This window comes from Coturnix japonica, chromosome 9, assembly GCF_054131305.1.
Source record: "Coturnix japonica strain WE chromosome 9, WE-NBRP24, whole genome shotgun sequence".
Taxonomy (NCBI): domain Eukaryota; kingdom Metazoa; phylum Chordata; class Aves; order Galliformes; family Phasianidae; genus Coturnix; species Coturnix japonica.
The window spans coordinates 75001-89234 of record NC_140671.1 but is presented as its reverse complement, the minus strand read 5'-3'; the positions used below and the strand labels follow the sequence as shown (position 1 = coordinate 89234).

Sequence of the window (14234 nt, the reverse complement as noted above, 5' to 3'; positions counted from 1 at the left end):
TGCTTATTGCATGTATATAGTACATTTTCCTCCTTTATTCCACTAGCTGTGCAAAAAATATGCCACAGAAAATTTCAACTTCATGAGGGGGGAAGCAGCCTGATGCTCTTTGTCTTCTAGTAAGCTTGTCTGGATCTTTGATATCTAGAAGTTCTGTAGAAACTACAGTTAGTTGACTAGTCCTCCTGACCTGGGAATCCAGCTTGGGCGTAAACTTTTTGTTAGGAACCTATTAAGGTCACAGACTACTTTTTGGACGGATTAGAAGTCACACCTCATTAAAACAAACAAACAAAAACATTTAGATGGAACAAGAAACAGATAAACAGAAGATGTGAGCCTGGAATGGCCACCAGAATCCTAGAATTCTATCAACATGATAGCCAATTACAGTTTCAGGACAGACAGGATAACTGATAACACTTCCTTCCCCAACATCTCCTTTTTAAGAAGCAGAATTTGCAGCACTGTCAAACTAGGATTTATTTTAATTTTTGGTCTTCACTTTTTCTCTAGGCATTTTTTATTTAGGTAAGTGCTATTTATTACACTGCACACCTAACGTTAGTGTTTTGTTTTGTTTTTTAAATTCACAGTTAAATTATTAACTATACTGCTGCACACTGGATGCCTGTACATTAGCTCACTAGCTGTTAATCAAACCATTTGACTTTGCAACAGTACTGATACTTAATATAAGTGAGAAAAATTATTCAGTTACCCAACTGGGTACTTACCACAGCAATAACAGGAATAAGCACACCAAGATTCCCTGCGCTACTGGAAGCCTGGAAAAGAAGAAGGAAATTATTACCAAAAACCTCTGCGAAAATACTTTGAATACTTGCTAGATGACAAGAATCAAGAATTCAAGAATCAAGCATTCCAATTGCCTAGATCTGCGCTCTAATTCCAGGACAAAAATACATTCTTATTTTTAAGGACATTCAATTTTATGAAGTGTCCATGTAAAAATGTGGTTTTACTGCATGAAACTGAAAAAAAAAAACCAACCACCCAAACAAACCAAAAACATGAACAATTATCTTACTTTCAGTGCTGGTCCTTTTTCACTTGCTCTCTCACTAGCCCTCTTTCCTTCTAGCCCAAGTTGAACGAACAGTTCCAGCAAGTTCATCAGCAGTTCATCCACAAGGTGCTCTCCTTGAATGTTAGCAGCAATGTTAGCTAGGGCATTAATGACTGCTAAGGAACAGTGTCTGAGAAAAAAGGAAAAAGAAGTTATGAACAAGCGACCTCTCAATACAGACTTCTCTAACTTCAGTCCTTTCCTAGTAATGCTGACCAGTAATTCTTTTATTAAAACCGCTATAGCCACTATTTAAATGAAAAATCATTTGTCAGCTTTGTCTGTGAATGTTGCATTGTTGTTTTTGTCACTGCCAAGAAGAAATTACTTTCTTGTAGCAGATATGACTACAGACAAAAACAGCAGAGGGCTGTTATTCCGCATAGTATTAGCATTCATTTAAGGGACACAACTAAGTCTTACCTGTATCCATGATCCTTATAATCTTTTGTGGCAGAGTAAACAACTGAACTTGCTTTAACACTGATTTGCTGAAACAGATTCCACACCTCCTGATATATATATTGCTATAAAACAAATAAAAATACTAATTAGAGCTTATTGAATACTATGCCTCAGCTATGATGAATGACCCTGTAAAGTACAGTTGTAAGCATTACAAAAGTTCTTCAAGTACATACTTGTAACCTGAACAATAGCTTCAGCTTCTAAAGAACACACAGTTAAACTATTTTCATTAGTGATTTTCACTGCTTGGATGTTTACTTAATTGCTTTAAAGGTACGTACTTACAAGACTTCAAAAGCTAACCACTGATATGAAAACCAATAGCATGCACCTGTTGGGGATGCAGACCAAGTTTAGAAACTACTTCTAAAAACATGGAATTCATTTTTTAAACTTTCAGAATCTTCTGTAGGGACTAATCTTGTTTACAGACACAGCAGTCTTGCACATTATTATTTAGCTTTTCTTTTATGATGTCTCTGAGACCAGGACTGCAGAAGCATGCACAAGTTAAGAAAACCTTTCAAAACAATTCTTGCAGATGCAGTTTCTAAAGGAAACTAAAGGAAAAAGATTATAAACCAGAACTCTTTTGACCAGTTCTTTCCTTACATTTCCAGTGATGACCAAGCAACCCAGCTGGTCAATGATAAGTACATCAAGATTAGAAGGTGGCTGGCAGAACTTCTGCTGTAAGATCTGTAGGATGGGTTCCATCATTTTCGGTGTATCCCTCAGTGCCACTGCAATGTGCCCAAGAGCACGAATTGTGTGGTCAGGAATCAAATGAGCTTCCCTGTTATAAGACAAACAAAAAAAACCCCACCCAGTCACATGTGCAGTTGTCCAGCATAAGCCCTCAAAACAGGGTACATTCCATATAAGAAACAATTGGTATACTAAATTTAAGCATCATTAAACTTTACTGTTGCCCTCTACACACCCTCATCATTTAGCATTAGAGACATAAACACGCAAATTTAAAAACAAACAAACAAAAAACAACAAAAAACAAACAGAAACCAGAACCGATAAATGCACTACGCAAGAACCTGTTTGTAAACTGCTCTAGAAACAATAAAGGAGGTAAATGTGACATGCAAAGCATTATTAAGACAAGATGGTTTGGCCAGCTACTGTACAACTTACCCTCACTCGTCTCAGACATTCAATTCAAAGATAATGCTGCCAGAACTTACATCTTAGAATAAGTTTCAGGCTGGTTAAGTAAAAGAATAACTGGCTTTATAACTAACAGCTTACTTATCACTCTCTTGTGAGATGTACAGTCGGTTAGACAAACTGGCAAGAAAGGCTTCAACAATCACTGAATCTATAGTCAAGCCAGCTTTCAAGCACCTGAAATAAAAACAGAGAACATGATACACCAGATAGAGGAAAAACAACAAAAAACCCACAAATATTTCAGTTTGTACAACTGTTCATGAGCACCAGGAATAAGGAAGAAGAGTCTAAGAACAAACTGTTTAGAAATACTACAGATTTATTTAAAAAAAAAAAACAAACTGGAACTTCTGCTACTGTTTTATCCAGCAACAAAGATGGGAACACGTAAAAAAAAGATAAATTTAGAATCACTTAGATTTGCTTAGCACGCTCAAATCCTTGTCTCTGATCACCAACGTTATGTCTTCCCAAGAGAATAACAATCATCAGAGGAAACAAAAGCCTGGCTGAGCATCAAGATATGAATAGCATGAGATCCACACTGGGAAGCATAACAATGAAACTAAGTGACCGTTTTGAATTCAGGACACATGCAGAATCAAGGGGTTGTCTAAAGAAAAACAAGGTCATAACAGAAGAGGGCAACACTTCTTTATAACGCTGTGCAGTGCCTTCTAAATGGTCCCAGTACTTTTCCTGCTAGGGAAAGAGAAAATACATTCCAAATGGCATACATCTCCTCTGTTATCACACACTTCTTACCTGCAGATATTATCTATGGCAATGTCACGAAGCTGCTCATACATGGATGGCTGACTTTTCTTGCCAGGCATCACATTTAGAGTGGACTCCGAATGCTCACTGGTTACGCTAATCTTGATGTCATTAGCACCTACTACAAACACAGCACAGGAATCATTACTATCCAAAACATCGTTCCCCCACCTCCTGTGACATGAACTCACAACAAGCATAAAGCAGGCTACCTGACAATTCAAAGATCAGCTAAAGAAATTTGAAACTGCGTTCACTACCTTGCCAAGTTATCACTGTATTTAATTATTCCTAAATTTACTCACCTGCAGTTCTCACTTTATCTGTTCTGCTTTTGCATTAACAAGTAATTTATATTGTACACTTTCTTTTGGGAAATAATAACTTGATATTACAATTGAAAAACAATTGAAAAACAACAATAAACATGCCATCAAATATCCTCCTAATGTGTTGAATCCACAGATCATATTTACTCATTGTCTTTCACCAACACTGCACAGAAAAACCTGCTCAATGTTGGTCATTAGGCAAAAGTTTCCTTGACAATTTTAATACCACTTTAATGTCTTTCAAGTCTAGAGCAATGCGATTCCTCATGGCTGTCAAACCAGGAAAACAATATTTTCCATGGCAACCCAAAAATCACGAGCCACTTTCTCCAAGATTAACACTGAAAACAAACCTGAAAAGGCTAACAGTTTTATGGATTAAAAAGCCAATTCACAACACTTGCTCACTAGTATGTGCAAGCGCATCCTACTGCATACAAAAGCTGATTCACTGTGTGACCAAAAAGTATCAAAGTACAGCCAACATGTTTGCACACTCAGTTATAATTTGCCTTATGAAGTTCACATCCTTTCATCCACTTTATCTTAGTTACGTGCTGTAATGCCATAGTACAGTAGAAAGTACAGCAATAATAGCAGGGTGGCAAAGTCCTAGGCTGCAGCAAGTGAGGATGAGCCCAAGTACAGCAGCTGTGGACATAGAAACAAAGTAAAAAAACTGCTTATCTTTGGTAGGCCTCAGGTAAGCAGGGATCTCCAGCAAGATCCCCTTAACTCCACTGCCAACCTTGAATGATGTCTGGGAAGGGGTGGATCCTGGCTCCACCCCTTCCAGTCTCTGATGTGCAGTGCATGCACTTGAGCTCCTCTGGGCTCGCCCTGGCTTTCCACCATGTGCTCCATCACTGCTATAGGCTGCGACTTTGTATTTCTGCTACACATGCTAATACAAATGTAACACTCAACATGCAAACTGAAAGTAACTATTCTCTGCTTATCAGCACACGCTACACAATAGCACAGTATTTCAAACACACTTGTTTTTCTTGATCAAGAACACAATTCTTTAGTTTTACTTTAAGTTTCATACAAAATAAACCAACATCACCAATAAGTTTGTCATAAGATGCACATAATATAGGGCTCAATAATGCAGATTCACACTACAAAGGCTCTCAAGAACTTTTGCCCTATCTGTTTTAACAACACAGGCACAGTGATGCTGCTCAAAAGATAAAAATTAGTTGTACAAATGCTGTTATCTCAACTGATGGATACACTTCTATCCCAATCCGCATTCCTCCTCTCTATCTCAAAAAATAAAAAAAAAATAAAAAAGAAAACAGTAATTCATCTCTATTTCCCCCCTATAGATGCATCATCACACAAAACATCTAAAAGCCTCAATAAGCCATAAAGTTGCAAAATAATAACTAGCATATCCCTTCTAACACAGCCTTTCCCTCCCCACCCCATCCAATTACCTGTGTGATATTGACTATGATACTTGTAAAGTTTCACAAGCACTGGGGAAGGTATCACAAGAAAGTCTCTCAAAGATGGGTTGACAGAATGAACCACAACAGGGAACCTCTCACATAAACGACCTAGACCCTAGAAACAAAAAAGGAAAAAAGTGAAATTATTTGAATATAGCAGCATGGGTTTTTATATCAACTGTAAGCTTGCAACATCAGCACAACACAGGAAAAGACAGTTCTGAAGTATTCAATTTTTAGCGGAAGACCTAGATGTTTCATAGAATGACTTAGGTTGGGGGGGACCTCAAAGATCAAGCTCTAACCCCCCTGCCGCATGCAGGGCCACCAACCTTCAAATCTAATACTAGACCTCAAGTCTTTAATTATTTAAAATTATTTGAGAGTGTATAATGCCAGTCAACTCTTGCTGCCTTCTTCATAGTTAAGCTCACAGGAGGCACATGAAATGTGTTGCATGCTCTAAAAAATAAAGTTACTAGACAAGTTCCAACATGTAAAGAATTCTAATAATTTCCTACCTCAATTCTGGAAAATAACACATTTGTAAGAAAGTGTACAACAAGATGACATGAAAATTAGAATAACCAGATCTTGAATATCAGTAATTCACTCAACCCAGTTTATGTAACAGATTACAATACTATTTTAGAAACAAAATACCAGTTCAAAACACTCAATATTACTCTTCAAGATTAAGTAGAGCTAAGAACATTTAGAATGCATTTCTCTGCTGCAGATCTAGTTTTTACAACCAGACCTCTGAAGCCTAAATGAAAGACGCAATGAAAAGTAACACAAACAGCAGATGTAAAATGCTTTCAAGCAACTTGTAATCCCCACCCCACCCCCCCCCCCCCAAAAAAAAATAAAAAATACAGTAAGGACAGACCTGCAAACAGCAAATTAGCAGTGGTAAATGAGCAATGATGACTTTGCTGGAAGTTTTCGACTGCAGCTTCTCTGATAGCTTGATGCACAGATTTTCTGCACCTTAGTACCAAAAATTCAACAGAAATCAGTAAGTTTGTTAGTCTCGTTACTAGGCCAAACATAACTCAATGCTTATTGAAATGCCTAAAACACACAGAGAATTTATCAGCTTCACTCTCCTCATACTACAATTTCTTAAAGATATTTAGGACTTTTTTTCTGCAAATGAAACGTTTAGGAATTTTAGTATCTGCACTAACTAGCCCCTCCTAATGCTGTGGCTGAGAGAATGACAGAACTTGAAGTTGATCTTGAGCATACTTCATATTTGACAGAAAGTAAGCATTACAAGGATTAAAAGGAAAAAAAAAAAAAATCACATGCATTCAGAGAATGCATAAGAATTATATAACAAGGAAGAAAACTAGAAAGATTAAGGAGCTTCCCAATATCCACAGCAATAAAGAAGAAACATTTTCAGTTGGAGAAACTTTTAAGACTCTAAAAGGCAATAACTGAAAACAAACTAAAAACAAACAGCAACAACTATAATGCCCCTTCCAAATGAGCTAATCAGAAGATTCTGATTTTATTTATGACCAGGTATTTCGACATCTCTGTACATCTAATTAAACGATTTATTGATGGAAGTCTGACTCTTGAATTCTAAAAACGAAGAGTATTCCACTCATATTTATTTCATATTTCTCTGACATCAGAGTTTATAAATATTTCTACAAGTTAAAAAAAACATAAAGAAGGCAGACATTTCAGAGATGGGAGAGCATTTTTCACCTTGCTCATCTTTCACAGCCCACACCATGAGATCCACACAGGCAGCATTAGCCTGACAGCGCAGTTTTAGGGGACTCAGTTCATTGTGCAGTCGATCAACATCATGAAGGATTTTCTGAAGTTCTGATTGGCTGCTGTTGAATTGTTCTAGCACAAAATCATGGACTTCCTTCACAAATGAGTTTGGAAGGTCTAAAGAAATAAAAGGAGATATCATTAGCATAGTAGAAAGGGATCCAATGTATCAGAAAGAGCACAAATAAAATTAATTGCCATGTTATGACAAATTATTTCATGAAGTTTATGCTCTACATAAAAGATATACTTCATAGCAAAGTACACCAGTAATCAGACAATGGAAATACATCTATTAATCATTTCAGTCACATACAAAGTTTTTTCCTGTAATTCCCTAGCACCTAGGATGCAAAGAAATGGAAACATTTCAAAACACATCCCAAATTACACAAAATACACATATTCTATACCTTTCATGTAATACAAGGTATCTCTCAGCATTTTGAACTGAGCAAGATAAAGAGGATCACTGAACGTTTTATAATAGAGATCTGTATTAGCGCCCATCTGCAAAAGAGAAGAAGCATGCTTTCAGAAAATAAAAAAATTATTTTACATAAGATAAATAAATCTTCACATTCAAGTCACAATGGTCTTCCTCTGCAATGTAAACATTCAAAACATGTATAAAAAGTAACCTCACAAGCTTTTTGTCCTTGCTATATTTAACAGAAGAATAAGTACAACTACGAAGTACATTAAACAAACTCAGCGTACTAAATAAGATTCAGTCAGTCTTTTTGACTTGAAGACAACATGCACGTTCTCTCTCCCTTTTTAGTAATAATAAGTAATAAAAATCATATCTATCATTTTAATGAGAAAGGAGAAATAGAAGCTGTCTCCACTTTGGCCTAAATCTAAATACAGCAGCACTCAAGGGAATGCTAGAGAGAACAGCAAACACATTCTTACAAAACTGAACACACACTTCTTTCAATTCAGCTTTACACCTCCAGTGAAACAGGCCTAACCCCAGAAAACACTGTAGGGGAAGGGGAGGGGGGAACAATTAGTCACAGACCTACAAAAACAAACATGCCACCTCTAATAGTATAGGTCAAAGAAGTGTAACACTACTACACGTCTTGAAACAGAAAGCAGTTATGATTTCCAAGGTAGAATAAGGGGAGGGAGAACTAAAATGCCATCAGCAAAAACCCACGTTCTATCACCATGAGAAAAGACAACAGAGGAAAACAGCCTGGTAAACTAATGTAATTTAGAAAGATAAAAGAGCTCAAGTAGCTCAGTACTTCATTTGTAAGAGAGCAACTAATTCACAGAATCACAGAATTACCCGGGTTGGAAGGGACCTCAAGGATCATGTAGTTCCAACCCCCCTGCGATGTTTGTGAAAAATATTTTTCCCCAGTTTTACACAATCCAAAGGTAGAAGTAAAAAAAATGAAATAAATGAAGCAGGAAACTAGCCTTTTGCAAAGGCAAGGTATATCTTATATTTTTAAAATAATTTCCAAGTATTAACTATTAAGACAAAAATGAAGCATACTAAACATTAGAAGGGGATTTAAAAACATACCTCTGCAACTTCAGCTACAACTGCATCTAAGGTCTTCAGCAGAGAATCCTCAACAATCTGTTTTACCTGCAGAGCAGGAAAAAAACTTCCTACGTATAAGATGATAAAGTTTTGCTCGTGCAAAGAAACACCCATTACAACTGCAAAGCATCAGATGAAATTAAAGAATTTTCAGTTGTAACAAAAATTACCATGTTTTGGCCTGTGTGCTCTACTGCAAAATAGCTGATGTGCAAAGCAGCTGGAGCCAATAGCCCTTGCACTTTTTAGGAACATTACTTATATAGGAATATTATGATGTTAAATGTCATAAAAATAACACTACAAAGGGCTTGGAAGATAAGTGCAGCTTTTTTGTTAGCAATTCTAAAAGTTAAACTGATATTTCTCTAATAAGGATATCTATAATTACTGCAGCCTGCATAATGTTTCAGCACATACCATATTCAAAAGCTGACGAAGCATCTCCAAAGGGATGTTAAATTCTTTATTGTTAATGCCATTAAAGAGAGGAGAAACTGAAAAACTGGAGCTGATGGTAGTGAAGTAATAATCAGGATCCAGTGCACTACCATCAGGAAGATAAGAACCTGATCAGAAAATTAAAAAAAGTTTAGGGAGACGAAGGAAATACAAGTTTTGTTTAATGGCGATGCTGAATCACCATTAAAAAGAGTTATTTTGCAACACATGTACAGACACTAACTTGCAAACTACTTGGAGGTTCAATTCAAAACAATAAAAAAAAAAAAAAATGCCACATTGAAAACACAGAGAACCTAGAGCCCAACTGTAAACCTTCAACAGGATAGAGTGTAAACAGGTTTTTCTTCTTACTTGGTCACTTAGGAATTATATTTGAACTACTCTGCACCCCAGTGATTTAATGAAGGAAGACAGATGCCACTACAAATGGAAATATAAAGGGGAAATTTAACATGGAAGAAATCTATTTAAGCTACAGTTTCAGAGTGGAAAGTGACCTAGAAATATAGAACGCACAAACTTAAAAACCTCAAACTGACAGACAAAAGTCATGAGACACCAAAGCACTCAGGTACAGAACTAGTTTGCCACTGAACTTGTCCAAGTCTTGGTTTACTAGAAGTCCTAGACAAGCCCTGCATGTCACAACATAAAAACCTCAAAGCTAGAACTATATCATAATCCAGTGGCTAAAAATCAACTTCAGTGTTTTTTTATCATCATTTTTAATTTTAGCAAATTGCTAGGTCTTAAACAGTGACCTCTATCAAGTTTACTTCAAGCAGATTCGTTTTAGACTTAGATAGTTGACATAGAGGTCTCAAACTTCCAGATATTAGTCCACAATTCACTTGTTTACTAGAGTATTAAGATTTGTTTCTGAAATTTACTCAGTATAATCTCCAGAAATATTTTTTGTATAGTTGAATTAAGCTTTGCAGTGCAAGGCACTGCCTGGCATCAGGAAATCATGCCTCTCAAAAGTCTGCCAGAAACAACTAAGCCTGGAAATCAGTAGAATGACTGTTTTCTTACTCCACAATTTTTCTGAACCCTAACAGACACATCCCTGAGAATTTCTGAAAGAATTCTAGAAGGCAGAGAATAAAATCAGAAAGATTTTGGTTTTCAATTTTCTGTAAAGAATAAATAAATAAATAAATAAATGATCACACACTGTTGATTTGCAAAATAATTTACCTTCAAAGTAATTAATTGTAGATCCTCCAGGAGAGCTGGGTGGGGGAATTCCACGTTCAGGACTAACCTGAAATGCCACACAAAAGTCAAACTTTAACAACTACTGAGGAGTCTTCCAGACAGGAAGTTCTCATAGTAAGTTTCCCCTTAACAACAAGCACTGTCAGCTGCATGTAAAACTGATGAGAGCACATGCAGGCTTAGCACACTGGATAACTCTAGATATGTAGTGTCAGTTACCCCAAATTCTCCAATAAGCATAATGCTTTTTTTTTTTTTTGCATGAGAATAACATGAAACATAACACTGTATAACAAGAGGAACAGAATTTGCCAACTGTTCCACATGAACATTAGTACAGTTGTTAGTTTAATTGACATTAATTATTTTAAAGCTTAGTCATGGAACCAAAATAAAGATCACTGGAATGTGGTAAAACACTGCTTTAAGAGAAAATTCTCTTAACCAGGTCTAAAGCTGTCATAATTCCTCCAAGATCATAGACATCTCCACAGAACCAGTTCCAAAACAGCAAGTTATACAAACCTGTGAGATGCTAGACACACTACTAGCCTTTCTCTTCAGTGTTCCTTCTTGGCAAACCATGAGTAGAGAACTGGGAAGAATGGATCTGAAATCATTAAAGGACCGTCGGCGAATTCCTTCAAGCTCTTCTGGAACTTTCAGGGAATTTGGAGGAATTTTTGGAAAAAGTTTTGAAAGGAGAGCCTCCTCTGAATTGCTGTAGCGACCAAAGGCTCGAGAAATTCCTATCAGGCAGGGCACTGCATACTTGCATAAATATTCTGTAGGGAAAAAAAAAAAAAAAAGAAAAAGAAAAAGAGACAACAGTATTAAGAGCAACTTTAAGCTACCTCTCCAAAGTTTTGCTATCAGTTCATTGAATTGTTTCAGCTCAATGTGCTTCACAAATATTTATTTGTGGAAGCAGAAGAAAAGCCATGGAAGATAAATTAATTTAACTAGCTGCCATATTTAACAGACAGAAACAGAGCAAGTGTGTGTGTATTGGTGGTAACTATACAGGTGTTAACAAGAATGGCAACTACAAGGATGATAGTAGAAGTACAGAAGGTATAAGGAAAAAAGGGGAACTCACCAGTGATGATGCTAGGAGCTGAGGCGATCTTCACCAGCAAGCAATCTCCAAGAGATGCTGCCTCAGTGAGGGTCAGCCCTTAAATGAGGTCTCAGAGGAGGTGGAGTCGAACTCCACCCCTCCCGGGAGCACAGCTACATAACTCTCACCTGTGCTCCCGCAGCTGACCCCACACTTGCCTCAGCTGATTAATCAGTGGTTCAGGCTGTGATTACCAATCTCCCATACATGTGTGCTAAGATAATTCAGAGAGAATTGCTCACATCCCAAGAGCAATCTTCATAATTAGAAAATGCAAGAACTTCAGAGAACAGTTCAGATAAAGAAACGATATTAAGACACATTTTAACAGTACCTTTATCATGCATTTGCGGAGTCTGACACATTCCCAGCAGGAACTGCATTACTTGTAGAACTGCATCCAAAATCTAAAGCAATCAAAACAGACATATAAAAACACATTTTGATAATTAATTTGATAATATTATCATCTTATCTGATATAATTGCACCACATGTGAAACTTGTTTATGAACTTAGAAATGTAAGTATCTCTGTAAGCAAGATTTTGCAACATTGCATGACTGGAAATATATTGCTCTCACTCAGTTTACACATCTTCCTCTCTAAAGTCTTCATCTAACTGGCACAAATGAAAAACTAAAACTGCAGCAGTCCTGGTCTCAGTACCAAAGCTTGAATGCTAAAACTCTGCACTCAATGACAGTCATTCTTGGTACCCAAAAGTAAAAAACAAGCTTAAGAATATCTACTATGTAACCTGAGGGTTAACTAACTCAAGCAAAGTAAAGCAACAGGATAAATGTCAACACAAATTTAAATTCTACCTGCTCTCTGAGAGAGGCATCTCTGTAAGCAACATCTGATAACAACGTTACCAAGCAGAAGCTGAAGTTTTCTGCAACTGGAAGCAAGCCTACAAAGTAACAGATCAAACACTTGAGTACTGTTAGAGCATGGTAAGAGCAAACATAATAAAGATGATGCAAATGACTCTCATGCCATACAATTCTGAGACACATTTCAGATATAGTACAAACAAAATTATAGTATATTCTAGCCATCATTATTTCAGCATGAAGCATTTAAATAATATATTTAATTTGTAAAAACTTCTCCAGGTTTTCAAATACATATAGAAAACAAATTTCTCTCATGAAACAGACTTATTCTTGTATTAATTTTAAGAGATAATAAGGGAGCAAGAAATTAAGTATCAGTATCTAACAAAAACAAAGTATAAACATCTCAGGTTCCACTCTGGTGCTCTAATTACTATGTAATCTTCCCCAATCTAGTACTAAGTTATTTTCAATTGTTTGGAAAATGCAATTTATCATTTAATTTGCCCCTTAGCAGTCAAGCAAGAAAGCTGGGAGGTGTTCAGCTTCCTCTCCATTTCTAAAGAACAATTAATATTAAGACTGTTGAGAACCCCATCACAACTCTCACCTCCCTCTATACCTTACCCTGAAGTGACTTACTTATATTTCTTGTCTGTTATTTATTGAGAATGATAATTAAAAACAATAATAATAAAGTAACACAATACAACAACAAACATCACCTCTGCCTTTCCGTGCACTGCTTTCTTCTATCCATTGGACTTTGGGAAGTCCCTTTAAAAGCCGAAGGAGGTAAGGAACCACATTATCTTTGTGCTAAAAAGCAAAATATTACATTTAAAATGGAGACAAAATGCTGAAGAATATCATCCCAAGGTACTTAAAAGGAGCGAAACCACACACAAAACTCCTTCTAACAATTACTCCACACACTTCTTGTATATGCAAAACAAATTTCAGCATAGGCAAAGGATCATAAACAAATGAATTCAGTGCTATAAACTCAAGCATTTCACTCAAATTAATAAGTTTATTCTTGATAAAAGTTGGGATTAATTAAGTTTCTGGATCTTCTTTCTCCAATTAATGTACTGATTTTCAGCAAAGTCACAAAATAATTTCATGGCAGTTAGACTTCTAGAAATGCCAACCTCTATATACTCTATGAGACCCACCCTATGGCCTTGTACAAATTAGTCTGCACACCCATTTAACAAAATGGGTGTGTTAAATCTACAAATCAAGGGATAATATTTTCCTTCCTTACAGACCTGGATTAATTAAAACTGAAGGCTTTGAAAACATTACAAAAATGCTAAGAGGAATGAATACAATTGCCTTAAGTTTCATACTACAAAAAAAAGTCTACTATGCATACAAGCTGAATCACAGGTGGAAACACAGGCCAATTCAAACCCTAGCGAAACTGAAAAGCACAAAGAAGTCTAATGATTTTGGACCCTGGAGCCAGTATATATTTCCTTTCTGTTTTAAAAAACAATACCACATGCAGTGCTGGAGGACAAAAAACAAAACAAAACAAAACAAAAAACAGCTTGTCATAATTAGATACAACAGGGACGCCTGCACACAAAGTCAACTATATAAACTGAGTGTCTGTCACGGGTTACCTAGATTTACCTGTGCCCGTGACAGGGGCAGCTGCCCCGTAGGGCCCCCGGCCCGGAAAGGACGGGAAAAGGGGAATGGGAAAAAGAACAGCAGCAGCAATCTAAAGAGGAAAAAACTTGTTTTACTAAATACGACATCAGAATACAAGATTAATCCTAGCTAACGCTAAGGCATAATGAGGCTATTACGAACCTGACAGTACGAATCATGCTTCCCCTCATAAGCCACTTCCCTCGTTTACTACCTCAAATTCAATGCTATGTGGTTAAT

General features: G+C 36.5%; 1 protein-coding gene across 19 annotated transcripts in view; it reads right to left on the bottom strand.

Annotated features, from left to right (window-relative positions):
* Positions 1-14234, bottom strand: part of PI4KA (phosphatidylinositol 4-kinase alpha) — a 51379-nt gene that overhangs the window by 34805 nt on the left and 2340 nt on the right. For 17 of the 19 annotated variants that reach the window (XR_014949009.1, XR_014949010.1, XR_014949011.1 and 14 more), the window contains exons 3-19: positions 13055-13148; positions 12315-12403; positions 11823-11895; positions 10894-11153; positions 10348-10414; positions 9103-9251; positions 8662-8727; positions 7529-7625; positions 7041-7232; positions 6205-6305; positions 5298-5427; positions 3509-3641; positions 2822-2917; positions 2171-2354; positions 1514-1617; positions 1052-1220; positions 738-788 (exon numbers count right to left, since the gene is read on the bottom strand). Coding sequence is in view for 9 of the 19 variants with exons in the window: in XM_015877547.3 (XP_015733033.2) it covers positions 738-788; positions 1052-1220; positions 1514-1617; positions 2171-2354; positions 2822-2917; positions 3509-3641; positions 5298-5427; positions 6205-6305; positions 7041-7232; positions 7529-7625; positions 8662-8727; positions 9103-9251; positions 10348-10414; positions 10894-11153; positions 11823-11895; positions 12315-12403; positions 13055-13148 (2055 nt within the window). In the remaining 10 variants the exon portion in view is untranslated. Of the gene's footprint in view, positions 1-737; positions 789-1051; positions 1221-1513; positions 1618-2170; positions 2355-2707; positions 2918-3508; positions 3642-5297; positions 5428-6204; positions 6306-7040; positions 7233-7528; positions 7626-8661; positions 8728-9102; positions 9252-10347; positions 10415-10893; positions 11154-11822; positions 11896-12314; positions 12404-13054; positions 13149-14234 lie in introns of those variants that run through there. The other 2 variants (XM_085555417.1, XM_085555421.1) reach the window with 2 other exon arrangements.